The following is a 13,016-nucleotide window of genomic DNA, read 5'->3' as shown; positions in this document are numbered from 1 at the left end:
CGCGGAATATGATTGCAATCAATTCTTAATCTAATATTCACGTATTATTGATTACCATTGGGGAAAAAGGTCAATTTTTACCCTGCGGCTCAACTGCCAGGCTGTACAAGTTCTAATTCATTTTTATCTGCATCTCTACTGTTGCACACTGTATGAAAACTGAAATAAACACTCAGCTGCAGAAAAGAAAACAAATTTTCTCCATCTCTCTCTTTCTCTCTCTCTCTCTCTCTCTCTTAAATTGATCGCTATCATGGGTTACGTTTATATTTATGATGAATTCTCTATGACACTCCGGAATAGATATACCACAGTCATGATATCAAGTCCTTGGAATTAATGTATTAGTTCTTATTATGACTAATTAAAATAGGAAAGATTGACCTGTAAACCAATACTTGTGAGCTTTTTGGTCTTTTGTATAGATACCTGCAAGACACTCTACATCAAAGTTAAAACCTCTTTAAAATCTTAATCACTTTTCTAGACACCAAAAAAGAAATGCTTCTATTAACCTTGAGCCATGTGGCTTCCAATCCACTATATTCATTACAATCAAAGATGTACTTACAGGCAGAATTCCTTGTAGCATCTACATCACTACTCCATTGCAGAGATAATCTAGTATACATGTACTTGAAAGCAAAATTTCCTCTAACTCAATAACCAGACAGACCTTGACCCGACCATAATCATCTTCAATGACAAGCAGAAGAGGTAAATGTATGCTTTTATATTTTTCTCATCTTTCTCAAGAGTTTTATCTTGATCCTACATGTAACACTTGAGTATAATGCCATATCCACTAATGGCTTCATGTTTCCAGTCACTCTCTCATTTTCAAATTCCATCAACATATTATTTATACATGTGAATGTACCTTGCACTCTGTTATTGTGCAACAACGAAAGAAATGATGAAAGAAATAATAATAATAATAATACATAACATTTATTAGGCGCTTAATACTGATGTTTCTAAGCGCACAGTGTTCTGATTAAAAGAGAAGACTATAACCCGTAGAATTAAATTAGAAGAAAAAGCAAAAATACAAAAGTAACATAGATAAGGTAAGAAAAACAGTGGCAATCAACTAAATAAAGACAAATATGGTGCGCACCTCCATTGACCGACGCACAACTGCAATTTACAATTTGAAAAGATAGGTTTTGAGTAGAGATTTGAATTGAGATACAGAAATAACACAATAACTGGGTTATAATAATGAGAAGGAAACAGATATATATATTTTTTGTAATCTGAAGTTCTTTTCTTGCTGTCTTCTAAACCTACCTGAGTTGAACCCCTTGTTGGAGCTGGATAGGTTTAAGCTGGATATCCACCACCTGGTCCTCTGTATCATTAATCCCAAAACACCCGCTTAGAGTGTGACATGTATCCTGCATAATCAAAAGGTAAAAACAAAAGATATTGCAATTACATATATATATGATTTGAATTATTTTAATAAATTCATACATTTCTCTTTCTCTCTGTTTTTTTCTCTTCCTCCCTCCTCCTCGTTTATTCCCCCACTCTCAATTTCTGTCTCTATCTATTTCTCTTTTTTTCCCTCTCACACTAGATCTGACTCCACGCCCCTTTCCCCCCCCCCCCTTTTTTTCTCTCTCTCTCTCTCTCCCACTCTCCTTTCCAATTTTAAGTTAAGATAACCATGATAATAATAATAATAGTCAAAAGCAGTAATCAACAAGTTCAATACATTTCCAGAGTTCATAATATGATGGCAAACATCTATGTTTTCCTTCTAACCCTCTCCATTTCGTTCCTATTTTTGTTTTCTTCACCTCTCTCGATCACTCTCTCGTCTCTTCCCCGATATTGTTGACCGGTCTACCCACTCCCAATCTCTTTGGATTCCGACTGGCTGACGTTCTGTTGGACATCAATTGGTACTTCACAAAGTCACTATCACTCACTGCCAGGGTAAGTGTTTTGCTTATTGAGCACACTGGCTCCTGCTTGTAGATATATTCCTTCTATCATTGTCTACACAGGCATTGTATTAAAGGCATGACAAAAATGCAGTTTCACAGCAAAATAACACAAAATTTATGTTTATATTCATTTTTTGTTTGCAAACTAATTTAGTATTATGCCAGCTGGACTTATGTTGAGAATTGTAGGAGTGTATACAATCAAATTTTAAATAAACACATATTACTTTAGGAAGTATATTACATTTACAGTACGTAGAACTTGTGAATTGTACAGGTACATGTACAGTAATGTAGATGGTCATACTGTTAATGTAGCCTACAAGTACATACATTTGGTAAGCACAATGATTGCGTGAATAAACACAAATAAACACAATGCAATTGATATTTTACCTCCTTAAAAAAACAAGGGAAACACTCTCGGCGGTCTCGCCTGCATAACGCAATTCAATATGATAAACCAGAATGTCAATGACGTAGCGCTCATCCGCATCTCACAACAACAAATATCGTAAATTTTATGTGGTACACTTTTGAATTGGTCAAAAATAGAAATTTGATGCCCTGGAAGGAACATAATTTCATTTCATTTGCATAAAGTACCATAAATAATCAATGGAGCAAAATCTCACAATTCTGTGTAGAAGTTTATTGTTCCAAATTTAGCTCTACCAGATAAGGCAAAATCGGTCAAGAAATGAGGGAAAAGAAGCAATTTTTGTTATTTTTGGAATAAATTTGCATAAATTACCATAATTAATTAATGGAGAACAATTTCAAAATTCTGAATAGAAGTTTAGTGTACCAAAGTTAGCTCTACGATATAAAGCAAACCAAATCAAAATCGGTCGAGAAATGAAGGAGAAGAAGCCTTTTTTGTGATTTCGATTAAATTTGCATAAATTAGCATAGATAATGAATTTCACGATTCTGTGTAGAAATTTTAAATCCCCTCCTAGCCCTATCATATGAAACAATCAGAATCAAAATCGGTTGAAAAATAACGAAGAAGAAGCATTTTGAAAATCTTAATGTTGATGCCACAACAAAGTCTAAGTTTGTTGACCTTAAATGGCCTTTGACCTTAACTTAGTGACCTGAAATTCTACTCACATGATTGGAGAGACTTGATAACCCTATAGTCCAAGTTTCATTGACTAAGAACTTATACTTTCAAAATTATATCAAAAATTCAAAAACTTAACCTTAGGTTAAGTTTTCGATGATGATGCTACAACAAAGTCCAAGTCTGTTGACCTGAAATGACCTTTGACCTTGACTTTGTGATCTGAAATTCTACTCACATGATTGGGGATACTTGATTACCCTATAGTCAAAGTTTCATTGACTAAGAACTTATACTTTAAAAATTATACCAAAAATTCAAAAACTTAACCTTAGGTTAAGTTTTTGATGTTGACGCCGTCGCCGTCGCCGTCGCCGCCGCCGTCACCGGAAAAGCGGCGCCTATGTCTCGCTTTTTGCTACGCAGGCGAGACAAAAACTACCAGAATGTGAAGTTAAAATTTTAATTTTATTATACAATGTACACTGTATACTGGTATGTGTAAATATTTACATTGACATTGTCAATTGTAAATTTGACAATGTATATATCCTTTAAACCTGAATTATGCAGTTATCTGCCCAAGATACTGAAAATGCACCTTTACAGCTTTCTCAAAAGGGTGCAAGAGATACATGTACATGTATGTCTGTGCAAATATCAAATTTGAAGAACTCTGCACAATGATATGAGAGGGAGACAAGGTGGCAGGCTTGCTGGTCATTATATTAGTTTCTGAAGTGCATCCAGAAACGTGGTCTGATGGTTCCTATGACACTTTGACCCTTCTATGTTACCTTTAAATGGTAACAGTGTACACACAGGTAGAATCGATGCGTCTGCTGCCCTCGACATATCCAGGCCAAATCAATGGAAGCCAAGAGGCTACCCACAGTTCTCGGCTTCTTCAAGGACTTCTTCCCCCATTTTCAATTTCAGTAACTTCAGGAGCACAGCTAAATACCAAAGTTTGTCTCTCTCAATGTCTTTTTAATTCTACATGTATGGTAGCAGTTTAAAAGTTTATCTTTTTGTTCTTTTGATGTAATAGAAAATAATTAATGTACATGTACATACCGGTATACCAACACTGAATAAACTCCTATCAAAACATATATTATACAATATGCAAAATTGAAATGCATCTTCAACAAGTATTGAACATTGTTTTCCCCTCAAGGTGAAATTTAAACTTCTTGCTATTTGATAAATAAGTTCATGCTGTAACTCTCTTCCATATACTACATGTACCTTTACTGCCACAATGTAAAAAAGCCATTCTTTCCGGATTGAAGTATGGTGTTACACTTCCTCTCAGAACATGATTTCCCAAAGCATCAATGAGCTTGGGGAACTTGATCCCTTAATGAATGATATGCTGTTTTTCTCTTTTTCTGATGCAATTACGCCACATACCATCCTAAACCCACATCCCAACACATTTTTTTTTCTCCAAACTTGTTTTTTATTACACAATCTGTTGTGTGCTGGCAGAAGGTTGCTGCATGCCATAAAATCAAATTTCTGGTAAGTCACTTCTACAGTGTATGGTTTTAATTGTTAAACCATTTTAAAAAGACATGACAGGGATTTTATCTACTAATGAAAAAGTGAGGACAGTTTGTATCAAATAAGCATATATTTTCTATTTACAGGTATTTCATTGCTTATGGCACTATGTATGCCCATACACCTTCTGACACTAACAGTCAAACAACAAATTATCCTCTGCCGGTTCATTCTACAGACATGTAGAAACAGAAATTAAGCCTCTTTTCCCATAGATTTTCTTTCTATGGATCTTCTCAAATTGTCTCAGGGACCGGTGCTAACACAATCTCCTTTTCCATGAGGCAATGATTAAATTTCTAGGTGCGCTAGTTCTCCATGCCAAACTAAATTTGCCACGATCTAGGGCAGTAACCTAAGAGCTTGCACCCTGGTTCAAACAATCTTGGGATTTACGTCACCACAGTAGCAGCACAATTTAATCAGGAGCAAATCTTCTCTGGGCAGCCCCCCCCCCCCCCAATCCTTACTTTCTTTCTTTATTCCCTTCGATTACCCGACACAAATTGATGTCCCAGTGTTCTGCAAACACTCACTTGGTTCTGTTTCAATCACATGCCAAGAGAAAACGTGCACATTCTTTCAATTATTCTCCTTTCTCAGGCTCATCCTTCAATTTTGACGTTAATGATTGGACCAAGTTTGCTGAGCAAACTCTTTCATGTCCATTCCAGGGATAAACTTGTAAACTCTACTGCTCAATCAAGCTCAAATTACACCCAGTCATTAAACAACTACAATCAGTTAGGTTGAGATAAGAACTGACAAGATTTGATTAAGGTTCGATGGGGAGCAGACTAATTACATCAAGTATCATGGCACTGGATGTAGACCATAAAACTAAGAGAAGAGATCTCCATAAAGATAGATGCCCCGGCCTACCCCATGAACTCTCTATTCACTACAAAAGTCTACAATGGCACTTTGCTGGTTCTTCTTCTTAAAGGGATCCGGTAACTTTGTCTCAGATTCTGAAAACATATTCTGGATTTAGCTCATGATGCAATGACAATTATAAACCTTTAGGTCAGTCAGGAACCCCGTGACTTTTACAAGCCGATCGCCTGTCTGATTATCAAGATATTTATGATCGGAATTACAAATTTTGAAAACCGTTCGCCTGACGGTTTTCATAACACTACAGTCTATTGGGGAAAACGAGTATGGTAAAACCGGTCACTCAAAGATTTTTACTTTTTTGAGGTACTTCTTGATCATTTCGAAGCGCAATTTTTTTAGGGCTTCAATATTACACCATATCACAGACACTGATAACACGTAGGGCCGTGTATCTCAGATTTAACATTGTTAAACGATCCCTTTAAAGGTACCCGGTTATACAAAGTTTTGGTATGGGGTCATGAATTTGGTTCAAATGAACATATTAGAAGCATATGCGATCCTACAATATACAGTGATCACATGTCGCGGTCGAAATCAAGTCTAAAATTATGAAATTGTAAATATTAAACTCTTTATGTTGTATAGCTCCCTCTCGAGGTCAAGATATTAATTAAACTATAAAACGATGTTTCTTGACTAAAATTGACCGATTAGCTATTCCTGTTTGGAAATTATATATTACAACTACATATTCTGAGATTTTCATAGTCATTGTACAGCTGTAGGCGCTATTTTAAATTTATCACAATTTACCGGGAGTACCGGTAAATTGTTATATTTGATTTTTCTCGAAGGCAGAAGTGTTTTAGGGGCTAAATTTTCTAGTGCTTATAATACATCCACATAGGCATCCAAATACATCAAAATTGTAAAGAATCACTATCCACCCAATTTTCAAAATTTCCCAAAACTTTGTATTACCTTTATAACAACCAAAGCAGACAAAGAGTTTAAACACAACCATGTACATTAGTGCTGAGACAAAATTGACTTGTCTATTTTGTCCACCGTCAAACACTTCTGCACCCTTCTTACCTCGCTGTTGAGGAACTGAACTTTCTTTGCATGAAACAATTATTACTGCCACTCTCCTTCATCACCATATTTTGGGGAAAACATTTCTCACCATTTGCCGAAACACCAAATGAAGTGTCCTGGCAAATCATATAGGCTGAAGCATTTCCATTGTACACTTTAACATGTGGCCACTGCCCTGGTGGCTGTACGTAGTATGTTGCCGCCACCACTGAATTCAGAAGCAACTAAACTCCACTCACCTCTTCTCCATAGCCCCATGCCACGTCAACAAACGAGTCTGTCAAGTTGTCCTGCCACAAAATATCCCCAGTTTCCAGAGAATGAATACAGTCACCCTGAAAAGAATAGAAAAGAAACATGGTGACATGATTATACATACATATTTGTAAGGTCTCCTTAATAATAATTTCAGTTGCTGCATTTTAAAATGTGAATATCATTTTGGGTGTGCAGGAAAGGAATTACATGTATGTATAAATGTGCTAAGTTGGATTACTTTTTTTTAACCACTTAGAAGTATTTACTACCGGTAATTCATTTATTATTTGATTGTTAATGTATACCATTTAATTGTTTTATTAATTCATTCTCACGTGCATGTGTATCATTTTATCTTTCTAATTATTTATTTATTCATTTGTTATTTTTCCATTTTTTATTTACCAATTCATTAAGTGCTTCATTTATTCATTCATTTATACAAAAGTTGACCAGTCGAACAGGTTGCAGGGGTCAATTACAAGGAATATATAGCAATGAAGCATTTACAAAGCCTTTTCTACATTATCATTACAAATATATCAATATATGCCATTCTCACTAAATTATGGACAGTTTGACATATTTCAGTGATCAAACTTATTTACATATAGACAGCTTGTCATAGCTTAATATTTAAGCATAAATATAAGCAAAAGTACTGGTAGTGCTAAATTGTCATTCAAGTCAAAGAATAGGAGACAAGGGGGGGATCCCTCTTGCCAAGTGCTAATAGCAATCCGTTCACAGTTTATTTTGCCATTATACAAGTACCATAGTATGATATCTACCTGTAGTGAGAAAAAAGAGGCTCCGATATAATTACATAATATGTACATGGTTTTGATAGTGATATTTTGAATGAAATTTAATAGAAAAAAAATTTGTACTTTCCACATAGGTTCAACTACAAGTGTAACCCTTTAAAATGACAGAATAAGAGATAGAGGCCAGAACAAGAGAGGGAGAGATGAAATGAATCCTCGTCAAACGTGGTTCTGTAGCTCCCTCATGGATCAATAAATACTCCAGTCACATTCCCCTCTTATTTGCATGGCTCCGTGATGCCCGTATTCTCCAAGCGCCGCCACCACTAAAAAGTACCGCCATTTGCTCATGTGATGGAAATTTCTACAGATTTAGGAAAGGCCAAGGCCATTCACGTCTTTCTGTCGCCTTCAAGGACTTACATTTTTTCTGTTGCTCCTTCTTCAGCCCACATTCATTTTACATCTGAACATGATGATCTATGGATTGCATTAACTCAGCCCAGACTCCACAATGTGATTCATGTCCTTGCACTAGGACAATATTTGTTCTGCTACTCCAAAATCCAAAACCTCAATCTCTCTACCTCCCCGAAAATGAGCATATTTCGTGATTATAAAGAGCATTTGTAATAAATGTCCATTCTACTTGTAGCAGCAGTCATATATGTGTAAGCCCTAAAAAGAAATTGTTAGATTTTTACATTTTTTGTTGATAATACAAACTGTAGGATCAATATACTAAAAAATTCTAGGCTGCCCTGATTATTTCTACAAAGTGGAGCAATCGATAGAAATGTAAGGCACTAAGCAGTAGCTCAGATCCCTGTTAGGAATGATGTGCCTGGTAAGAATATATCTAAAATATTGAACTATTGTTTTTCGTTTGTTCTACATTTCTCTCGCAGAAGATGAATTTTTATTGTGACGCTTGCCATAACATGGTGCTACAGTGTAGTAAAGAAATTCCGTACCAAATGCATGCCTACAGTAAAATATCAAATCATCGCTGGAGAAACAAAACTCGAGAAAATGTATGATGCTGGGAAATACAGAGCGAATATCGATCATACTGTATACAAGTTACAAAAGAGCTTCACCCCCTCCCCTTTAACAAGGGTCTTTGAAATGGTAAAGGGATGATGAGATGACAAAGATAAAGAAGAAGAAGAAGAATCAAAATCTTCCTTACAACATTATATGAAGTACAAGCTAATTTAAGAAAGAAAATAATTAGTAACTACAGTATTTAAATGATTTACTCTCTACATAAAGACCAACAAGATATCTTCAATCATGTAAGAATTTATTCTTTGTTCCTCCAACATGTTTTCTGACAAAATATATGGTGAATGTTCATTTGCCCATGCTGCCCAGTTTTATGGAATAGCTTCCCTGACTCTCTTAGAAACATGAATACCGGTACAATAGATAAGTTTAAGTCTGCCATTAATGGCTTAAAACACACTTATTCCAAATGTTAAACAGATAAAAGGAACTTGGTAACCTACATGTATTTACTCTTTGATTTTCTTTTCCGTCCCAAGTGCATATGAACATACCTACATGTATGTAATGTGTAATGCGCTATACAAAATAGTTTATAATTATTATTATTATCATCATCATCAGCATCATTATTTCTTCATTTTTTAATTATCATCTTATTTCAATTAATATATTGTTTGTGATGTCGTATTGATAAATGTAGATGCAATTGAACGAGCCACAATCTTTCAGGTCTTTTTAAGAAAGTTTTGTTTAAGAAATATTCAGACCATTCTGAAGGTAAACATCTATACTGCGTAAAACATGTACTGAATATCTTTTTACTAATGACAATTTTTGTTTGTTATAGCTTCAGGCTACAATTTTCATTAAATAAATAAATAAAATGTAGTGTTTTCAAATATTTCTTATCAGCTACACATACATGTACATTGTACATGTAGTATTTTTTTCTCCTGAAAATCATCGCTCTTGATATATTCAAATGAGTCAATTAGACTGAACACGCTGCATTTCATCAAGCACAAATTCAATTTTGTTCAGTTTAAAAACAAATCAATTCCCTTCCACTAGTTGACATGATATGAATCAAAACGTTTTTTTACATGGATCTGTTCTAGAATTTAAGATCGCAATCCAGGTCACGTCAAATAGGTTCATCACTTGCCGAAACCTAGTACTACACAAGTAAGGATAAATGTGCATTTTTGTTGGAATGCATGTCCCGAGGGTATGGTACACACGTAGATTCCCAGCTCCTCCATTTTAAATCCAGAATGTCTAAAGATAGAATTGTATAAATGCATGATTATTGTGATCATCTTCAGGTTTTGTTTCCTGCATATAATGCAAATACTACAGTGCATATGGAGGTGGCTGAGTGCACTATTTTGTGAGTTAGTTTGTCTTTAATGGTTGAATTAAAGGTACTATGTCCCTTTTGCAGCCAACCTCAAATTCTGTAGAACTTTGCAGGAATTATGAATATGTCATGTATGTCCTATCTGTGAAATTTAAACGTTAGCAGTGTCCTCATATTCAAATTATGCAAGGAAACCCGTTTACTTGCTAGACTTCACTGTCAGACACTATTGAGTGACTGACTGGCTTTTTTTTCTTCTTTGGTAATAACATACATGAAAAGAGTTGTAAAGGGTACATCAGCATTTGTCTACATCAATAACCCACTTCTTGTGATGGCCAAGATTAAACTGACTGAATCTTTGCGCAACATAAAACGTATGATCATTCGGTACAATTGTCTGAAAATCAAGACTATTACTTTTGGGCTCTATAGCCCTAAACTAATAGTCATTATTTTCCCACTTGAAGACATTTTAAAGCCCCACCTTTTTTAGGGAAGTTCTAAATTAGCATTATCTTTCAAATGCAGTCAGAATTTAACTTTTTCATTTTTTGGGCCTGCAAATGGGACATAGTACCTTTAAAGGGCAATACAACATCTTTTTTGTTAGGCCTAACATCAGAAAATACAGTGGAAATTGATCAAAAGTTAAGGTACTTGTATCATACCATACAGCATGTAATGAATAACAAAGAGGGTCTCTCTCTTTATAAAATCCCTGACTGAAATACAGTATACATCAATATAATTAATTTGTATTACTATTATTATGATTAGTACCATCATTATCATCCGTATTGTTATTATTTCCATAAATATTACCATTTAATATTACTACTACTACTACTACTACTACTACTACAGAGCTATAAAGTGTCACGCATTTCGAGGGTCTGAAAACGCTCTCACGCACGACGCGCGCGCTACAGTAGATTTTTAAAAAAACGCTATACCTTAAACGTGTGTTATACCCTCGCACGCGCGCTTGCGCGCCGAATCATGAAAATGTCACGCATTGAGGATCTTTGAACTTGGCGTCTCTGCTACTACTACTACTGCTATCATCATCGCACATGTACAAAGAGGGGATTTATACCCAGATATATTTGACAATCAAAAGTATGCCTACAATTTGCATGCCAAAATGTCTTGGATCAAAACAATTTCTTTTCACTATACATCACTTGCTCACACATATCTTATTTATCCTCCTGTAAGTACATGTAGTAAAAAGACAAACATTACAAATGAGGGGGATACTAAGAAAGATCTTTAAATGACAATATTCTTATTTTGTTTTTTTCCAATTACCTGCTCTCTTGAATCGGCAACTTTCAATTGCTTAAATTCATGTTATTTATTGATTTAATTCTTATAAATCCCCGATTCAATTTTGTTATTTTTTAAAAACATAGTAACATTAATATAAAGCAGTCATAATATACTCCTTCACATAGAAACATTTCCTCCAGAAATTAAATTGAATGCTTAAAAAGTTATTGTTAACTCGTCAAAAAATATTATTAGAATAGATCTAGGATAAACAATGAGAATCATAACAGCTTATCTCAAGAACTCATTAGTTAGATACATGCTATTATATTTCAAGAAAAGACCACAAGAAAATTGATATTTTAGCGATGAGAATCGTGCTTTAAAATTCTGTACCATACAGCGTAGTAAATACAATTGGTCACTTGGTCATTTGGTGAATATTTAGCAATACCACTTACCGCACCAGCGGCGCCCGACTGTCCTGCCGACGCGAGAGTTTCGGCTCGCTGGAGCATCAACAACACGATAACAGCCCCAATAAGAGCCATCGATTGGCTACCACGTTTACTTGTGTTCAACCACATTACAGCAATGTTCCGGAACGTTGCAGATTATCACCTTACAAAGAGAATTTACCCTTTTCAACAAAATATAATATCATAAAACTCGGTTTCGAGTAACAGAGAGGTGTAGATGTGTTCCTGTACAGCACTGGTTGCGAGCAGCGGTAGCACTAAGCAGGTTTGAAATAGACGCTATTCATTCGGTCGCACACGACGCCGTTACAGTGAAACATACCAGAACCGTGTGTAACGTATGGCTGTTTTAATATGCGGCTGTTACCCTAATATGATGGTTCTGGAAATTTACGTTTTTTCCACAATTATGGTAATTGTTTTGAAGGTTAGAATAACTACGATATACTACAAATGTGTAAAATAAACTTTGAAACACTATGCGCGTACAATTATGGTATAAGTGAGTCTAATAACTTCTAGTATTTAGAGATTGAAATTAATTTCCAGAGGGACATGTTTTCAATAAATGACAGCGAATCAACCTGTTGCCTTGGAGTAAAGACGCCACGGAATGGGGTCATATTTCATGCTGTAATTGTTTGAAATCATAACTATCGCATTAATTAGACTCCTGGCTCTCTTCCTGAATCCCTATGGTAGCAAAATGAGGGTAACTGTGGTTCAGTGTTTGTAACCATTTGCAGATTATAATTTCTATCAACATTCTCATCAATAAGACATGATTGCACAGTTTGCACTTCATCCACCGAAGTTGTATTGCAATATTGCTCTTGTTTGAAGATAAAAGAAATTATGGAATATTGTTTTTAATCTCTTATTGTACGTGAATGGTTCAGTTAAAGGTTATTTTTCTGTATGATACATAAACATAGATAGATTATGATTTACACAAACACTACGATTAGGCCTTATTAGGCCTTATTTGGCCTATCAACTGCAATTTATCATAAGCACCTAAAAATAGATGAAGTTTGAATAAGAGTGTAACTCTTTTTTGACCATCTAATAAGTTTAAAGGGATAGTTGAGTTTTGGTATAGAGGGCGCTACACAAAATAATTTTATTTGTGATATATTGAAAGACTGAGTGTCAAGTTTGAAAGAGCACACAGTTTAAATGACAAGATCATCTTTGTTTGATCAACATCAGCTCAGAGACGGCTTCAATATCCATAAATATAGTAATTTCTAAAAATTTGTGGTGCCCCTCAAATATTTGATAATTTTGACCCAGCCAATGAAAAAACGAGATAGCGCTTCATATATT

General features: G+C 35.0%; 1 protein-coding gene across 1 annotated transcript; it reads right to left on the bottom strand.

Annotated features, from left to right (window-relative positions):
• Positions 1 to 1,273: 1,273 nt before the first annotated feature.
• On the bottom strand, positions 1,274 to 11,893 carry LOC115929783. The gene is made up of 3 exons (XM_030999786.1): positions 11,670 to 11,893; positions 6,777 to 6,872; positions 1,274 to 1,400 (listed from the first exon to the last, which is right to left on the bottom strand). Exons 1-3 carry the CDS (start codon positions 11,793 to 11,795, stop codon positions 1,290 to 1,292), a joined length of 333 nt encoding a protein of 110 aa, XP_030855646.1. The 5' UTR covers positions 11,796 to 11,893; the 3' UTR covers positions 1,274 to 1,289.
• Between the last annotated feature and the right edge of the window lie 1,123 nt (positions 11,894 to 13,016).

The sequence above is a fragment of the Strongylocentrotus purpuratus genome, unplaced genomic scaffold (assembly GCF_000002235.5).
Source record: "Strongylocentrotus purpuratus isolate Spur 01 unplaced genomic scaffold, Spur_5.0 spur5_scaffold_5, whole genome shotgun sequence".
NCBI lineage: Eukaryota > Metazoa > Echinodermata > Echinoidea > Camarodonta > Strongylocentrotidae > Strongylocentrotus > Strongylocentrotus purpuratus.
Note: the sequence above shows the minus strand (reverse complement) of the source record. Positions and strands in the feature narration are given on the sequence as shown.